The 13,328-nt window shown below is 43.7% G+C and overlaps 1 protein-coding gene across 4 annotated transcripts in view; it reads right to left on the bottom strand.

Moving 5' to 3' along the window:
* ITPK1 (inositol-tetrakisphosphate 1-kinase) overlaps window positions 1-13,328 on the bottom strand; it is a 137,450-nt gene that overhangs the window by 60,179 nt on the left and 63,943 nt on the right. For all 4 annotated transcript variants that reach the window (XM_040557241.1, XM_040557240.1, XM_040557244.1 and 1 more), the window contains one exon: window positions 8,110-8,235. In XM_040557241.1, coding sequence (XP_040413175.1) covers window positions 8,110-8,235 — 126 coding nt within the window. The remainder of the gene's footprint in view (window positions 1-8,109; window positions 8,236-13,328) is intronic.

The raw sequence follows: 13,328 nt of genomic DNA, 5'->3' as shown, positions 1-13,328 counted from the left end.
ATAAATGGCTTAACAGACCAGAAAACTCTTGATTTAGCCTGAGTAGTAGCACTCTTCCCATGGCACAGAATAGCTCCACCACCAGAAATACAGATCTGTCGATGAACATGAAATGGTTGCATCTAAGAATTTTGATAGCAGCTGAGCTACTACAAATATGAACTTGAAAACAGAGTAGTTGCAGAAAGAAAGAAGAAACACTGAAGCCAAGGGACTTTATTCAGTAAATCACAACCTTTCAGCTTTTACTGTTGAGCTCTTCTCTGGTCATTCCAACAAAAGAACTGAACTTTATTGTGATGGATTTACCAAAGACTGGTATCCAACTGCAGACTCCAACAACCCAGACAACAATCTGTTGGATATTTAGGCTTCCCTGCAGTATTTTGAAAGGGCTGTCCCTGGGCTGCAGTTCAGCTTGACCCAGACAATGTCTGTGTTTTCCTCTTCCTAATCTTTGACATAATAAAAGCAAACAAGAAAAAAAAAAAAAAAAAACAAGGACTTTTAGCAGATCCTCCTTTGTTTGTACTCCAGGCTTGGCATTCAGTAATGCTCTGTACCAGCCCTGTTACTGGCAGAAGGCCAGCAATGAAATCTGAAATCAGAAGAGCTTCAAATGAGAGACCAAGCATCTGATGTTCCCTATTAAATACCTCTGGATATAGCCCAGAGATTAAAAAATAGCTTTTCTTGAGAAGCATATATATAGATGAGAACAGAATTGATTGTCATTTTACCCAAAAAGGTAGTTAATGATTTTTTTCCTGCATTTTTAATATTTTAACAGAAAGTTGATATAGTATCTACTGCAAATATTAGGTCATTAGATGATAAGAGATACTCACTGACTCATTGACTCGATTTTATTACTAAGTAATAAAACTTCTATAACCTTTTGTTTAATATTAAACAAAAGCTCCATATAAAAATGTTAGCAAATGAAACAGTAACAAGTGTTTGGATTTGTGCTTTCCTGTGTACAGAAACACAGAGATGACTGCTTATAACAACAAACTGATGTTTTCCAAGGGAGAAAACATGTATAGACAGAAACAAAATTTATCCAAAGACTTTGCATCAGATTCAGACTTAAATTATAAAAGTTCCTTTTCATTGTCTTGGGTGGTGATGCTTTCTTTTCACGGACACCTCTTTCCAGAAGGAAAGGTACAGGCAAGGTGGATCTTGAATAAACACTGATCTCAACATTGCTTGTCTCTTTAAACATAAAGACATTCTTACCGTGGTTGGGAAGGATGAGGGTGGTGGCACAGGGCAGTGGACAGAAGCCTCTTCTGTTCCTTTTCTATTAATTTCACATCTGAAAGCAACTTTCTGAGTACTCAGCTTCCCTGATTTTCCTTTAAGAGTCCACCACAGCTTCATTTTGCAAATACCTATCCCCAGGAAAGCTATCCTACAACAGTTAGCACTTGGAAGGGGGATTTTTAGTTAATTCTGCCTGCTTACAAGGCTCTTCCAACACCAATATAAGAGAGAATTATTTTTCAAATGGGAAAAACACAGGCACTGCCCTGTGAATTCAAGTGTAAATAGACCATTTCAACTCTCTCTCTTTCCCTGGCCCCCCCCAGTACGAAAAAAGCTACTAAACTTTGGAAGTTTCCTTTGATTTTTCACTTCCGTTTTTTCAGCAGGGCACATGAAAAAAGAAGAGAATCACGCAAGTATTTTCAGAGTACAAAGGTGGTAACTAGAATAACAATGGACTAGTATATTAAAAAGACAGAAAAAAACAACTAAAAATCCACTCGCATTATCTCCACAAGTACATACCCAAGTCATCTTTTTTAAGCTGATACTTCTGATGAAAGCAGTCAGTGCAGCAAGAACAACGCACTCCCCCCTCCTGAACAAGAGTAATGCCTAACTCCTCTACTGCCAAAATATCTCCATAATTTCCCTTCATCCCAGCCCTAAACTCTTCTAATGAATCAAGAACAGAAGAGCTCTTCCTGGACAACTTCAGAGTAGGAGAGTCAGCAGTAGGAAATATGGGGCAGGGGTGGGGAGGATGAAGAGAGGGGTAGGAAACGTTTTCAATTTTCATCAACCTGACAGCAGAGGCCTAGGAATAAAAATCATTTGTCATCCATCTTTTCAAGAAGGCTGATACAAAGAGAACCTGTTCAAAAAAATGTCAGAGACAAATTAATAACCCTATTGATTTTCCATCACTTGGGCCATCAATGTGAATGGAACAGACAAGTAGGAAGCTGCAATGAATAGAGCTACCCAAGCCCCTGTACAGCTATGATAGGCAGCTGTGCAGAGTATTTTGCTATAATCATAACAAAGTTTCCCTAGTCAGCAGCGACTTACACCAGCCAAAACATACTCAACTTTCAAACTTTGTCTGGAGGGCAGGAACTGGGGTAGTTTGGTTCTCTTCCTTATCAAGGCGAAGGGAACCGAGCACCAGCAAGTGAAAGGGACCCTTGGGGACTCTTCCCACCTGACTTCTCCCCCATATTCCTCTGGTCAAGAAGGAGCCACCAAGGACTTTAATGGTTTTGTTGTTGTTGTTTGCTTTTACTGGCTGACAATCTATGCTCAATCAGATGAGCCCAGTGTTGCTGTGGGTAGGAAGGGAGACTAATCATCTCTATGTTCTGCCGTGTAAGGGCCTACGTGTCCCATGAAGCAAACTGGAAATTTTCTCCACTTTGCACTTCATGAACTTCACCTGGTGCTGCACATGGTCTTCACTGCACCTTTGGAGGAGATCACCAAGCACTCATCACTAATCTTAGGTGAAGTGGAGCATGATTTAGAGCTGCAAATACTCTCCAGAGGAACCGCAGTCCAGACCACACATCCAAGCTGTATGAAGACCTTGGAAAGCTCAGTCCCAAGGTCTTCTTCAGCTAAAAGCCCTTGGTCTGTAAATTACATGTAATCACAGCTACTATAAATTTGCATCAGAGCTCCAAACAGACAAAAAAAAATCCTTATCACAGCCATCCTGAGTTGACAAAAAGGGCTCCTCACATTGATCTCAAAGAGGAGTTAATACGGTTTTCTTTCATTTATGACTTGCAGAATGAAAACTTGGGGATGCAAAGGGGATGGCCTAGATCACACAACAAAGCCATGAATTGAACCCACATCCTAGAACTCCCTTCTAACTCTTTAGGCATTATATTCTACTTCTTTGCGGGAAGATGGCATCCTCAAGAAATAGATATATTTGATAATACATTGTTTACTGAACAACAAAGGATTAATGACAGGGAGAAAAAAATATCAAGTTCTTCTCTAACGTACTTGGGATTTTGAATATTGTCATTTGCAGTTCAATTTAATATTCCTAAATATGAAGGCCTTGAAGGCACTAGCCAGCTGTATCCAAGCATTTTGTAAGAAGAATTAAGTTTCTAAGGGCAGCCCTGCAGCAGCTGCTCTAGAAGATGCCTGGCCAAAGCCTGCTGTTGCAAGCACAGTAATGCCAAATTCCGATTAGGAAAAATGCTCAAAGGAGACCAAACCCACCATTACCACTGCCATGAAACGAAGATGAAAGATCAAAGGAGTCCTTAACGCATGAGCACAATTCACCTGCACAGAAGACTGGTATAGGACAATGCTTTGTACCCATAGGGTGTTTTTCACCCAGTTTTTTTCTTTCCCATACAGTTCAGCTGTTAGTTGAACAAATTTGTTTAACCAAATTTGTATTAACCAATCAAGTCAGGAGACAGGGAACTATTTCTTCTGCATCTGACTTGCTCAGACCTTATCCTCAATTCCATCTGCCTCTACTACTTGCGCTCTGGAAAAAAAATATAGAAAGCAGGCATTACTGTGGAGAAAGATTTTCTAATGATACAGTTGCTTTTTAATTAACAGATCTGCAGACAATTTAAGGGTGTTCTGACTTAGATGTTGCATATGCTCCAGGTGTGTGAGCAATACTTTGCGATTTTCCTGTTAAAAGTTCTCATATGCTGATGGGAAGTTGGAAGTTTTCGTTCTGGTAATACTGGAAATTTGGATTGTATGTCAAATGTTGTAGAAAGCAAAGTCCTTTATTAATAAATAGGGATCAGTTTATGAACAGGGGGTGGTAAATTGAGGCATAGAAAGGCAGATTATTCTTCAACAACAAAATAGCGGAGACAGTAACAGACTAGAAGACTGAATTTCAGCCCTATTAACCAGTTCCTGGATTACAATTATTTCTGTTTTACTCTACTGTAACCTAACCCTGCTCCAGCCTAATTTGCTTCCCCTTTAGTTCTCTGTTATTCTTAGAAGGCAGCAGACAGGTCTGCAAAAATACCTAACAAAACAGAATGCTCTCGTGCCATGCAGATATTTAAATCTATTAATCGCTATGCAAATCCTACAGAATGGATCTGACTTCCTGTATCAAATACCTCTGTTAGTACTCTCCAGGACTCCCTGGTACATCTGAGATGACTGTTCTCACCTCTACATGAGTTAGCGTGTCTCAAGAAGCACATCCCCAGCCCAAATCACTGACCTGGGAGATCTCCTGTTCCTTTACACTGCATGTGATAAGGACCATGCTGCCAACAAAAAAAAAACCAGGCACATGAAAACAGGGGTGGTGATGTTAACACAGCTGAAGTTGGCATTATGGGAGAGAAGAGCTGGGCTGGGACACACAGGGAGCAGGCAGATTTGTTTGCCCCAAATCTTAAGGTGTGGGAGGGTGGAATTGTTAATGGTCCACTGAAAAAAAAGATCTGTGATATCCAAGATTAACAAAGACAGCAAGAGCTGCAGCACAGTCCTAAGAAACAGCAAAGCACAGCAATACTACTGCTGTGCTTCCTTTAACACGGGATTACCTTGAATACGGCAACGCTTGATTTATTATTTCTAATGGGATGGAGAGGAAAGGCAAGACTGAACTGTTGTACGGGCACACAAGGCTACACTCGAATAGATAAACCAGTATTCTGGGGCAATATCAGCTTGATTGCTTAGCTTTTATTAGGGCTACGACTTAAGCCTGCTAAAACAAGTTTTAACGCAGTTTGAGCACAGAAGTTAACAGCCTGTGAGACGTGAGAGCAGTCAGTAAATTCATGGCAGGACACGGACAGCCCCGTCCTGGAGAAGGGCAGCGGAGGCGGAACAGAAGCGCCGTTCATGGCCTGCGAGCCCTGACCGCGGGCGATGCTGGGAGGTCAGCGGCCCCGGATGACAAGGAGGCACGAACTGCAGCCGGCATTAGCAGGACAGTCCCCATCCCGTGTGCCGTGGTACGGGGAACTTCAGCACAGCTATTTCTGAGCCGCCCTGAAATGAGCAGTTTGTGATTTGCCAGCAGTAGCAAAGGCTGTAACACTGACCCCAAACGAACGCCCCTCTACGCCAGCCAGGGGTCTGCACCCTTTTTTGATTTGCGTACCTATAAACTTCTACTGGGAGTGCGTAAAGAGGCCGTAAGCCTGCTGGGAGCACGCTTGGTTTTCTTCACAGCCTTGGCTGACCCAGCACAGCAGCGCAGGCGGTGCTCCTTCCCACCCAGCTCCCCCAGCACCTTGACTTTGATCAAAAAGTCGAGATAGTGAAACTGATGCCATCACGCACACCAACAGCGAACAAATTTGATTAGTCTGACAGAAATGTATGATTTGTGCAAGTTTTGCCAAGATTTTATATAAGGTCTCCTATTCCTGCCCCTGCCACGATGTAAACTGTAAATATGTAGAAATTTGAGATCTCTGCAGTAAGCAATTGCATACTGAAACTAAGTTATATTTTCTGAAAAAAATAAAATTCAAGCTGCACTATATAAAATACCTTATTCCTGACAAAAGCTTTGAAAACAGAAATAATATTCAAAATACATCTTATTTTTATGCTCTATTAACCACTATATGCAAATTAAACATTTATCACTTCTAAAAGTTAAAAACAATTTAATTTCTAATAGTCTGTAGTTAAAAAATACTGCCGTATTTGATATCAGCATCTGAAAACATTAACTGCCAGAAAATCAGTGATACAGTTTTAACTTATGTAGCTCTGAAGCATTTGAGAATGTTAGGAGAGACTTCAGAGGGGGGAGTTAGGTTTCTGGTTTGTAGGTGCAGCTTTGCTTGTTTGGGTTTTAACATTTTCATATGGTGATGTTTCTGTTTTTAGGCCACTCTACATCTCTATTCAGGTGATATTATTCTTTTACAAGTGCTACCAAAAACAATACAAAGAACAAGTCCCTGAACTAAAGAATAAATGCATAAATGTATGCATACACCACTTATCTCTCAGTACTCTCAGGATCTATCCCACAGACTCATTAGATAAAAATCACATTTTCACTGAGATTCTAGTTTAAATAGGTTTAAAAACAAAGCGTCAACATCTAAGCTACACAAAAATAACGGATTAAGTTATTTAAGTGCTAGCAAAGGTACACAGAGTAATGTCAAGGTATCGTACTGTGATTACTTTAAGAAATGTACTGGGGCAAGGGACTTAGCTCTAGCAGGTCACTTTCCCTCTAATAGCATTCCACCGGTGCAGCAGCTGTCACACCGACAGAACAGCCCATTAAGTTCTCAGCCAAAGCCGAGGCTCTCACTGCAAAGCGCTCTGCCCCATTTCATACTGAACTTCACCTTGGCAGCTAAGTGCAGCTTTAGGAAAATACGTCCTCTATACTTAGCACTGCTTCTTCCAGACCTCACTCAGATATTTGTAAAAGTAACAGCCTAAGACCTTAGCAATTACATGCAGTAAGTTGGCTAGCTGAAATTCTTACTAAAAATATTCAATAACCATTGAAGAGTTCTTGCTCAGGAATAAAATAAGTGTTTCAGATATTAACTATTGCTACACACTAACTGTTCTCTAATGCTTGCACAGTTTCCCTATCAGCATGTTCTCCAGGGGACCAGAGAGGTGCCACAGTATTACAAAGAGATGCAAATTTCTGTGCCTCACACTCAGGAATGCAACTGATGTAGTAAGGATTGGGAATCATGAATCTCATGAGTTTTACACAGCTGTGAGCAACTCAATGTGTGTGCCCTTTTACGTCTTTGGGCATCAGCTTTTACCAATAATATGTGTATTGTGAAGCCAAATTAGTTGGTGTTTGAAATGGGCCAAGACTGCGAGCATTAGCAGAAAGTCCCTGAAGTCCATCTTTCCATATGCTGCTTTGGTCATTTGAAATTTCAAGCGCTGTGGGAAATGGGTGCCCATGCTACTCATCTACTCTTCAGAGAACTGGTGCCAGAGGGCCGGACCCACAAGTCAAACTTTTCATCTCCTGGGTGAATTTGAATAATACACAGGTGGGAGGAAGTGGAGAAGCTCTGTAACTAGAGCAAAGAGTATTTCCTCCATTAAGTACAGTATTTTCTGCATTACTAGGAGTAGAACATTAAGCAGAGCAAACAGAACACGATTTCCCAAGACAGCAAAGTTGTCAAAACTGCAGAACTTGTCTGTTTTTCCACCTGACATAAGCATATTTCATAAATTTCTCAAAGTACCTCATTTAACTTTGCTTCTCTTTGAAAGAAAAGAATATACCTTTGATTAAAGCTATCCACCAGGAACACCACCTTTTAAAATGATAAATGCATCATTATTCAGACTACTGATAGGAATTCTTTGGGAAAACAGTTCTCTGTACCTTGAGAAAAAAAAAGTTAAGAGAACGAGATTGTATTAGAGGACAAAAATGCTGACACTAGCCTTGATGTATAGAAATCAGCATTCTGAGAAGCAGGACAACTGGACAGTACTGGGCCAAATTAATTCAGTATCTTCTATCATGCAGAGACAGGTATATGTAAAGAGCCCTGCAAGCACCTGCTTTTCCTTGTGGACAGCACCTGCACTTTTGGAACATCAGAACAATGTTTTGTGGGAAACCAGTTATTATTAAGCTTACCAATGCAATGTAAAACCTATCCAGAGGTGAGAGTCCATTGTAGACTGACAAAATTTCTGGTGGGCTCTCTAGGGCAGGGCAGCAGTGTGCCTGAAAGCTCTTTTCATCAAACATCAACTGCACAGAGAACAGACTGGATGTGCTGCACCAAGATCACCCTCCTGCTTGAAGGACAGAAGGGCTGTGAAAGAGCCACTTACCTGGAACCTTTGCACCAACTCCAGTGACTGGCTGTCATTCTGGTCTGCTTCAAGGATGACGTCCGTCAGTTTATGTATGATCACATCCAAAGGGCCCTGGTCTTCAATGGGTTTGGTGAGGTCAAGCTGAAGAAACCAGAGAGAAACCTTTTGTTATAATGTGAAGGATCTGAGGCTCTTGTCCCTATCCAAGGTGTTCCCATCACACAGGTGGCATTTACACGCTGCCTTTATTTCGATACATTACCTAAATCCCTGAGAAATGACATTTCACCGTCTGCTGAAAAACTTTACTCAGATATTTACTTCTCAGCAGTATACATCGAACTTCATGAAAAAGTGGTGAAATTGTTGCCAAGCATCCTTCATCCAAAGGCCTACCTGTGCCGCCTCTCCACCCTGAGCAAGTATTTCCCACTTCAGCTCTCTTCCCCGTAGTTACACGTACACACAAAAGGAGTGAGCCAACAATAATTAGTGCCACTAATAAGAGGAATGACTAATAAGAGGAATGCCTACCGTGCCCTTCACCCTTCGGGACTGCACAGAACAGCACCCAGGGCAGTAACACAGGTAACAAATACGCAGCTCAGGATAACTGCAGGCTCATCTGCTGCAGGGAGAGCACCGAGCTGTAGGGAGGAGTGCTGCGCCCAGAGCACAGCAAATATGCTTTGGCAGATAGCTGGGTAGGGGAACGCAGATTTGGGATGGGCTCGGCAGAAATTCAGCTCTGGACAGCAGGGAAGGGCCCAACAACGGAGGTGATGTGTCACAGGGCTTGGTCCCCAGTACCAAGGCAGGATTCAAGGAGCAGAGCAGCTCCCTGTACTGGAAGAGGGTGGAGGTAGGGATCTCCTGAGAAATCTTAGGCAGGGCTCCTGGACCTGACGGGATGCAGACACGAGCCCTAAGAGAACTCTCTGTCATTGTGAAAGCTCAGACTCATCCCACCAGGCCATATATCCAAACAGTAAAGATTTCTGCTACACGAGCAAAAAACCTGCACCACAAGGACCACCCGGCTGCAGCACAGAGTCCTGCAGAGGCTGGAGGATCTCCACCCTTTGAGGTTTTCAGACCTGACCGGACAAAGCCCTAAATAACCTAATCTGAATTTAAAGCCGAATCTGCTTTGATCGAGATGACGTACTGAAGACCTCCTCAGGTCCCTACCAAACATCCCAATCCCATGAAGCTACTCATCGGACCTGAACACTTTCAGTGTAAATAACCGAGCAGGCTCACGTTCTTGCCAACACGCCTGGCTGCCTGCAGCACGAAAGCCACCACAACATCAGCTGCTGCTCCTCCAGCAGTGCCGAGATGCGCTGCAGCAGCGGCAACTTACGCCTGTAAACAACAGGGTGGAACATCTTCGAAATGGAAGACACGCGTGCTGCGTAAACTGCAGGTGGCATCTGCTCCTACAGGCACGGGCTCGCTCCTTCCCACGGCTGCCACCGCTCCTGTTCGCTCTGGCATTGCAGGGGGTGCCCGGCGGGGAGAGGAGGAATGGCCAGGAGACGCTGTGGGTGCTCTGTTCCGGGAGATGCCCCATCCTCACCGTCTCATTAGCTTGGGTTTTGTGCTATATGATTTCCCACCGCGTAGAAATGGCTCTGCTTTGACTTAGGAGCGCCTTAAGGAAGGTAACAGTAAGAAGGGATGGCTGGAGCTCGAGCACCAACAAAACCGAAGCAGCAGAAATTTCACAGCCTTGTGATAATATGCCGGCTGCCGGTCTCACCGACCCGTGTAGCTGTTCAGGCACTCCAGGCTTACTCAAGGAAAGTAACTGGAGACGAACTGGGACACAAGCGCCCTTCCCAGCAGAGACCACCTCCGCTTGCACATTACATTATGCTCCTGCTAATGGTCACAGGTTGAGGCTCTAGTGCTATCTTTGAAGTACTCGTGCAGATCCTAATGAGACTCAGAGGCACCGTTTACAGGCAGGCAGCAGACCCTCTGTATGGGAAGGAGATGTAAAAGCAAAGACAAACAAGACGGACCTGATGGGGATGCTCGGGCTATGGCAAGGCAGTCCCCAGGAGGTCTGGCTGTGCTAGCACATTTTGGCTCCCATGAGCAGTGCAAACCTAAGTGTCTGCAGAACCAAGGCAAAATGGTGTGAGTTGCAGCTTAGCTAAGGACATGGAAGGAGACCATCTATTTTTGCAACCAAGTTCCAAAAAATTAGTTAATATTCTTAGAAGAAATCTCAGATGATCACACTGCTTTTCCTGATTTTTTTTCATCTGTCTATCACATCTGGAAGGAAACTCCAAAACAAAGGGTCCATTCAGCCGAGTCAGAAAGTTCCCAGTTGCCAAAGTAGAAAAATGGGAATTATTCCTTTTCCAGGGCTTCCACTTTGAAAAACAGTGAGAACCAAGTAAGTATCTGAGATTGGTTACCCCACCACGTTCTTACCGCAGTTACAGCTCAATCTGCACAGAAGCACTCGGAACCCAAGAAAACAGTCCTCCCTTTCAGCCTTGACCCAAGAATAGAAGAAGCCTTCACGGCATATGCAGGCATTTTCAGCAGAGCGTTTTCCAGAAACATGAGACATCTGGGCAAGACAACTTCCTCACAAAACGTGTCAGCTAAAACCAACAGGTGTATGCCGAACATGTAAACAAAATGCACCTACCAGGATTTGCACAGGCAAATCAGAAAGTGTTAAAAAGGGCCCCTGTAACAGTGCTCGGCCTCCTCCCTTGCAAATAAAGTGATCCTGGATGCAGCAGCACGCCCAGGCAGCTGCTCCGTGGGCAGCTCAGCGATTGCTTCAAGTGGCTCAGCAAGGGCAGCAGGTACATTTCGGCCACACAAACCTTCACAATTTGATCCGAGAATTTTGTGGATTGCCTGATCAAACCGCTTGCAAGAATAAGCTGTGTTCCGGGCCACGCTGTGGAAAGCAAATATTTCTGAGCTGTGTGGAATTTGGAAGTGTTCCACCTTCCTTTTATATACCAAGGAAAAAAAGTTAGAGGAAAAAATAAAGAGGTTTGAGAGGGAAAAAAAGGAGCCTTTTCAAGTAGAGTATCAGGCCCAATCACAAGTCAGTGAAAGTACAGTGCAAAATTTCTGATGGCCCTCTGCTGAGACAAACACTGATTCATTGTTCGTCATCAGCTGGAATTTGAGCCCTCCTACTTCCCTTCTCTTTCAGCATCTCTCTCTCCAAACGATCTTTGCGTTTGACATGATCACCCCAAGGTTTGTTTTTGAACAGAACTAACGCCATAGCAACAGAAGGGAGAGAAGATTTATCAGCACTAGCTTGAAAGAACAGAAACCATAGCCATGGCGTGCTTTCTTCTGCAAAGTAGGCTACGGTCTGTATTTCCTATTCTGCTTTCATAAAAAAAAAAAAAAAAGGCCAGCGGGGTATTGGTTTCATGTCATTGCTACTTAACCACCAGAACCCAGCAGAGATCAGGTGAATGATGTGGAAGACAGCGTCAAAGCTGTGCACAATTTGTAGAAAACACCAGATACGAGGCATTTGCCTTCCCAAGTTTTACAAGTCTGTATATGGAAGAAAGCAACCACTAGATAAATGTCCTCATCACTACACCGCTCACCTTCCAATAGAAAGGCTGGCTGGGAGTTAAAAAGCACGCCATGCTTAGAAACCTCTCAGCCCGCCAAGAGCATCCACCAGAGAGCAAGTTGTGTGCACGCACGGCTCCATCGCCGCCCTCATCTTCCCTCCCCTCCTTCTGCTGTCCTCCAAGCACACAGGCAACACATTATCCAAAATCGTTATACAGGAGGGCAAAAGAAGTTTGTTTCCATTAAGCGTAATTTGTTTAAAGTCTTGGGGTTGTTTTTCTCCAGAACACTGGCCATCCATCGACATCGCGGGGACGGGATGGGCGCCTGGCGGCGTGCCACCGCTCCCCCGCGGTCCCACCCGCAGCCCCGCACGCAGGCGGCTCTGGGAGCAGAGTTCGGAAATAAAGCCAGGTCCAAGGGAAGAGATCTGGAACCGTTCACTCGGGGAAAAAACAAACAAACAAACAACCCTGCAAATGCTGCATTTGGCAAAAAAAAAATCATTTATCTAAATGACTAATTTTTTATTTTTATTTTTTAATTTTATCAACGCTCCCATCCATGCTATAATCAACTGTATTTCAGAATCTGGCTCAGCAGGATTGCTTTTTTTTCTTTAAAGCTCTTTTGCAGAAATAATTTTTGCATTATCATTCACATGAACTGAAGCCTGAATGCCAACCTGTTCTGTTCCCTGAACTGAAGACAAGATCTGCCCCCTGCTACATCCCTGAGGAATTTACAACACATTTCTCCCTTTCCATTTATCCTCGTTTTTCTCTTAATTTATTTCCATTAAAAAAATAAAATAAACCTCATTTTCTTCAAGCATTTTGCTCCCAGTCTGCAAACAGCTAATGACCTCCACCCCCCAAGACTGCTGCACCAAAGTTCTGGCTTTGTTTCGGTTTTTATTTGATCTGCTGCTTACAATACGAGTGCGTGCGCCTCTGCAAGCGGCCTCTCTTGCTGCAGAGGAAATCATGAAACTTTCACCCAAAAGGGGTGAGTGAAGATAAGGAGAAACCATCAGAGGTGATAGCTTTATTCTGAGCCTTCTCACTGGACAGACGCAAGACCATTATCTCGAGTGCTAGAAAGTTTAATTAAATGCCACAATTTAATTAAATGCCACAAAAGAGTATTCTGTCCATTTTTCCCTCCCTTCTGGTAGAAAGCCACCAATGCTCTGCAACACTGTCACAAATCAGAGTCCAAAAGCCTGTGTGGCAGTTCCACCATTTCCTGGCACTGAATCCTGCTCCCCAGGCACCGGACGCGTAGCACCAGCCTGACTTGACCTCTCTGCTCCCTGAGCCCCGAGGCTGAATACGGCGTTTTCTACACACATCTATTGTATCCTGTTAGTCGGGTATTCAGTTATGGCTGCACTGACCCCAGAACGCGTGGGGTTTATTTCCATCATAATTCTCATTCTTAAACTCCACTGAATGTAGACCTTCGGGTTACAGTCATCACCTTTCTCTGCTGAGGTTATTTTCTACCCTGTATCTTATCACAAATTTGTACCAAAACGCTTGTAAAACAGAGCCCCTTCTTTCCCCAGCCACAGCCCCGGTGTTTAGCTCCGCTGTGCATCAGTGCTGTGCGAGTCACGCTGAAAAATAGGCACGGGCTCTGGGTTA

This window comes from Cygnus olor, chromosome 5 (genome assembly GCF_009769625.2).
Source record: "Cygnus olor isolate bCygOlo1 chromosome 5, bCygOlo1.pri.v2, whole genome shotgun sequence".
Classification (NCBI taxonomy): domain Eukaryota; kingdom Metazoa; phylum Chordata; class Aves; order Anseriformes; family Anatidae; genus Cygnus; species Cygnus olor.
Note: the sequence above shows the minus strand (reverse complement) of the source record. Positions and strands in the feature narration are given on the sequence as shown.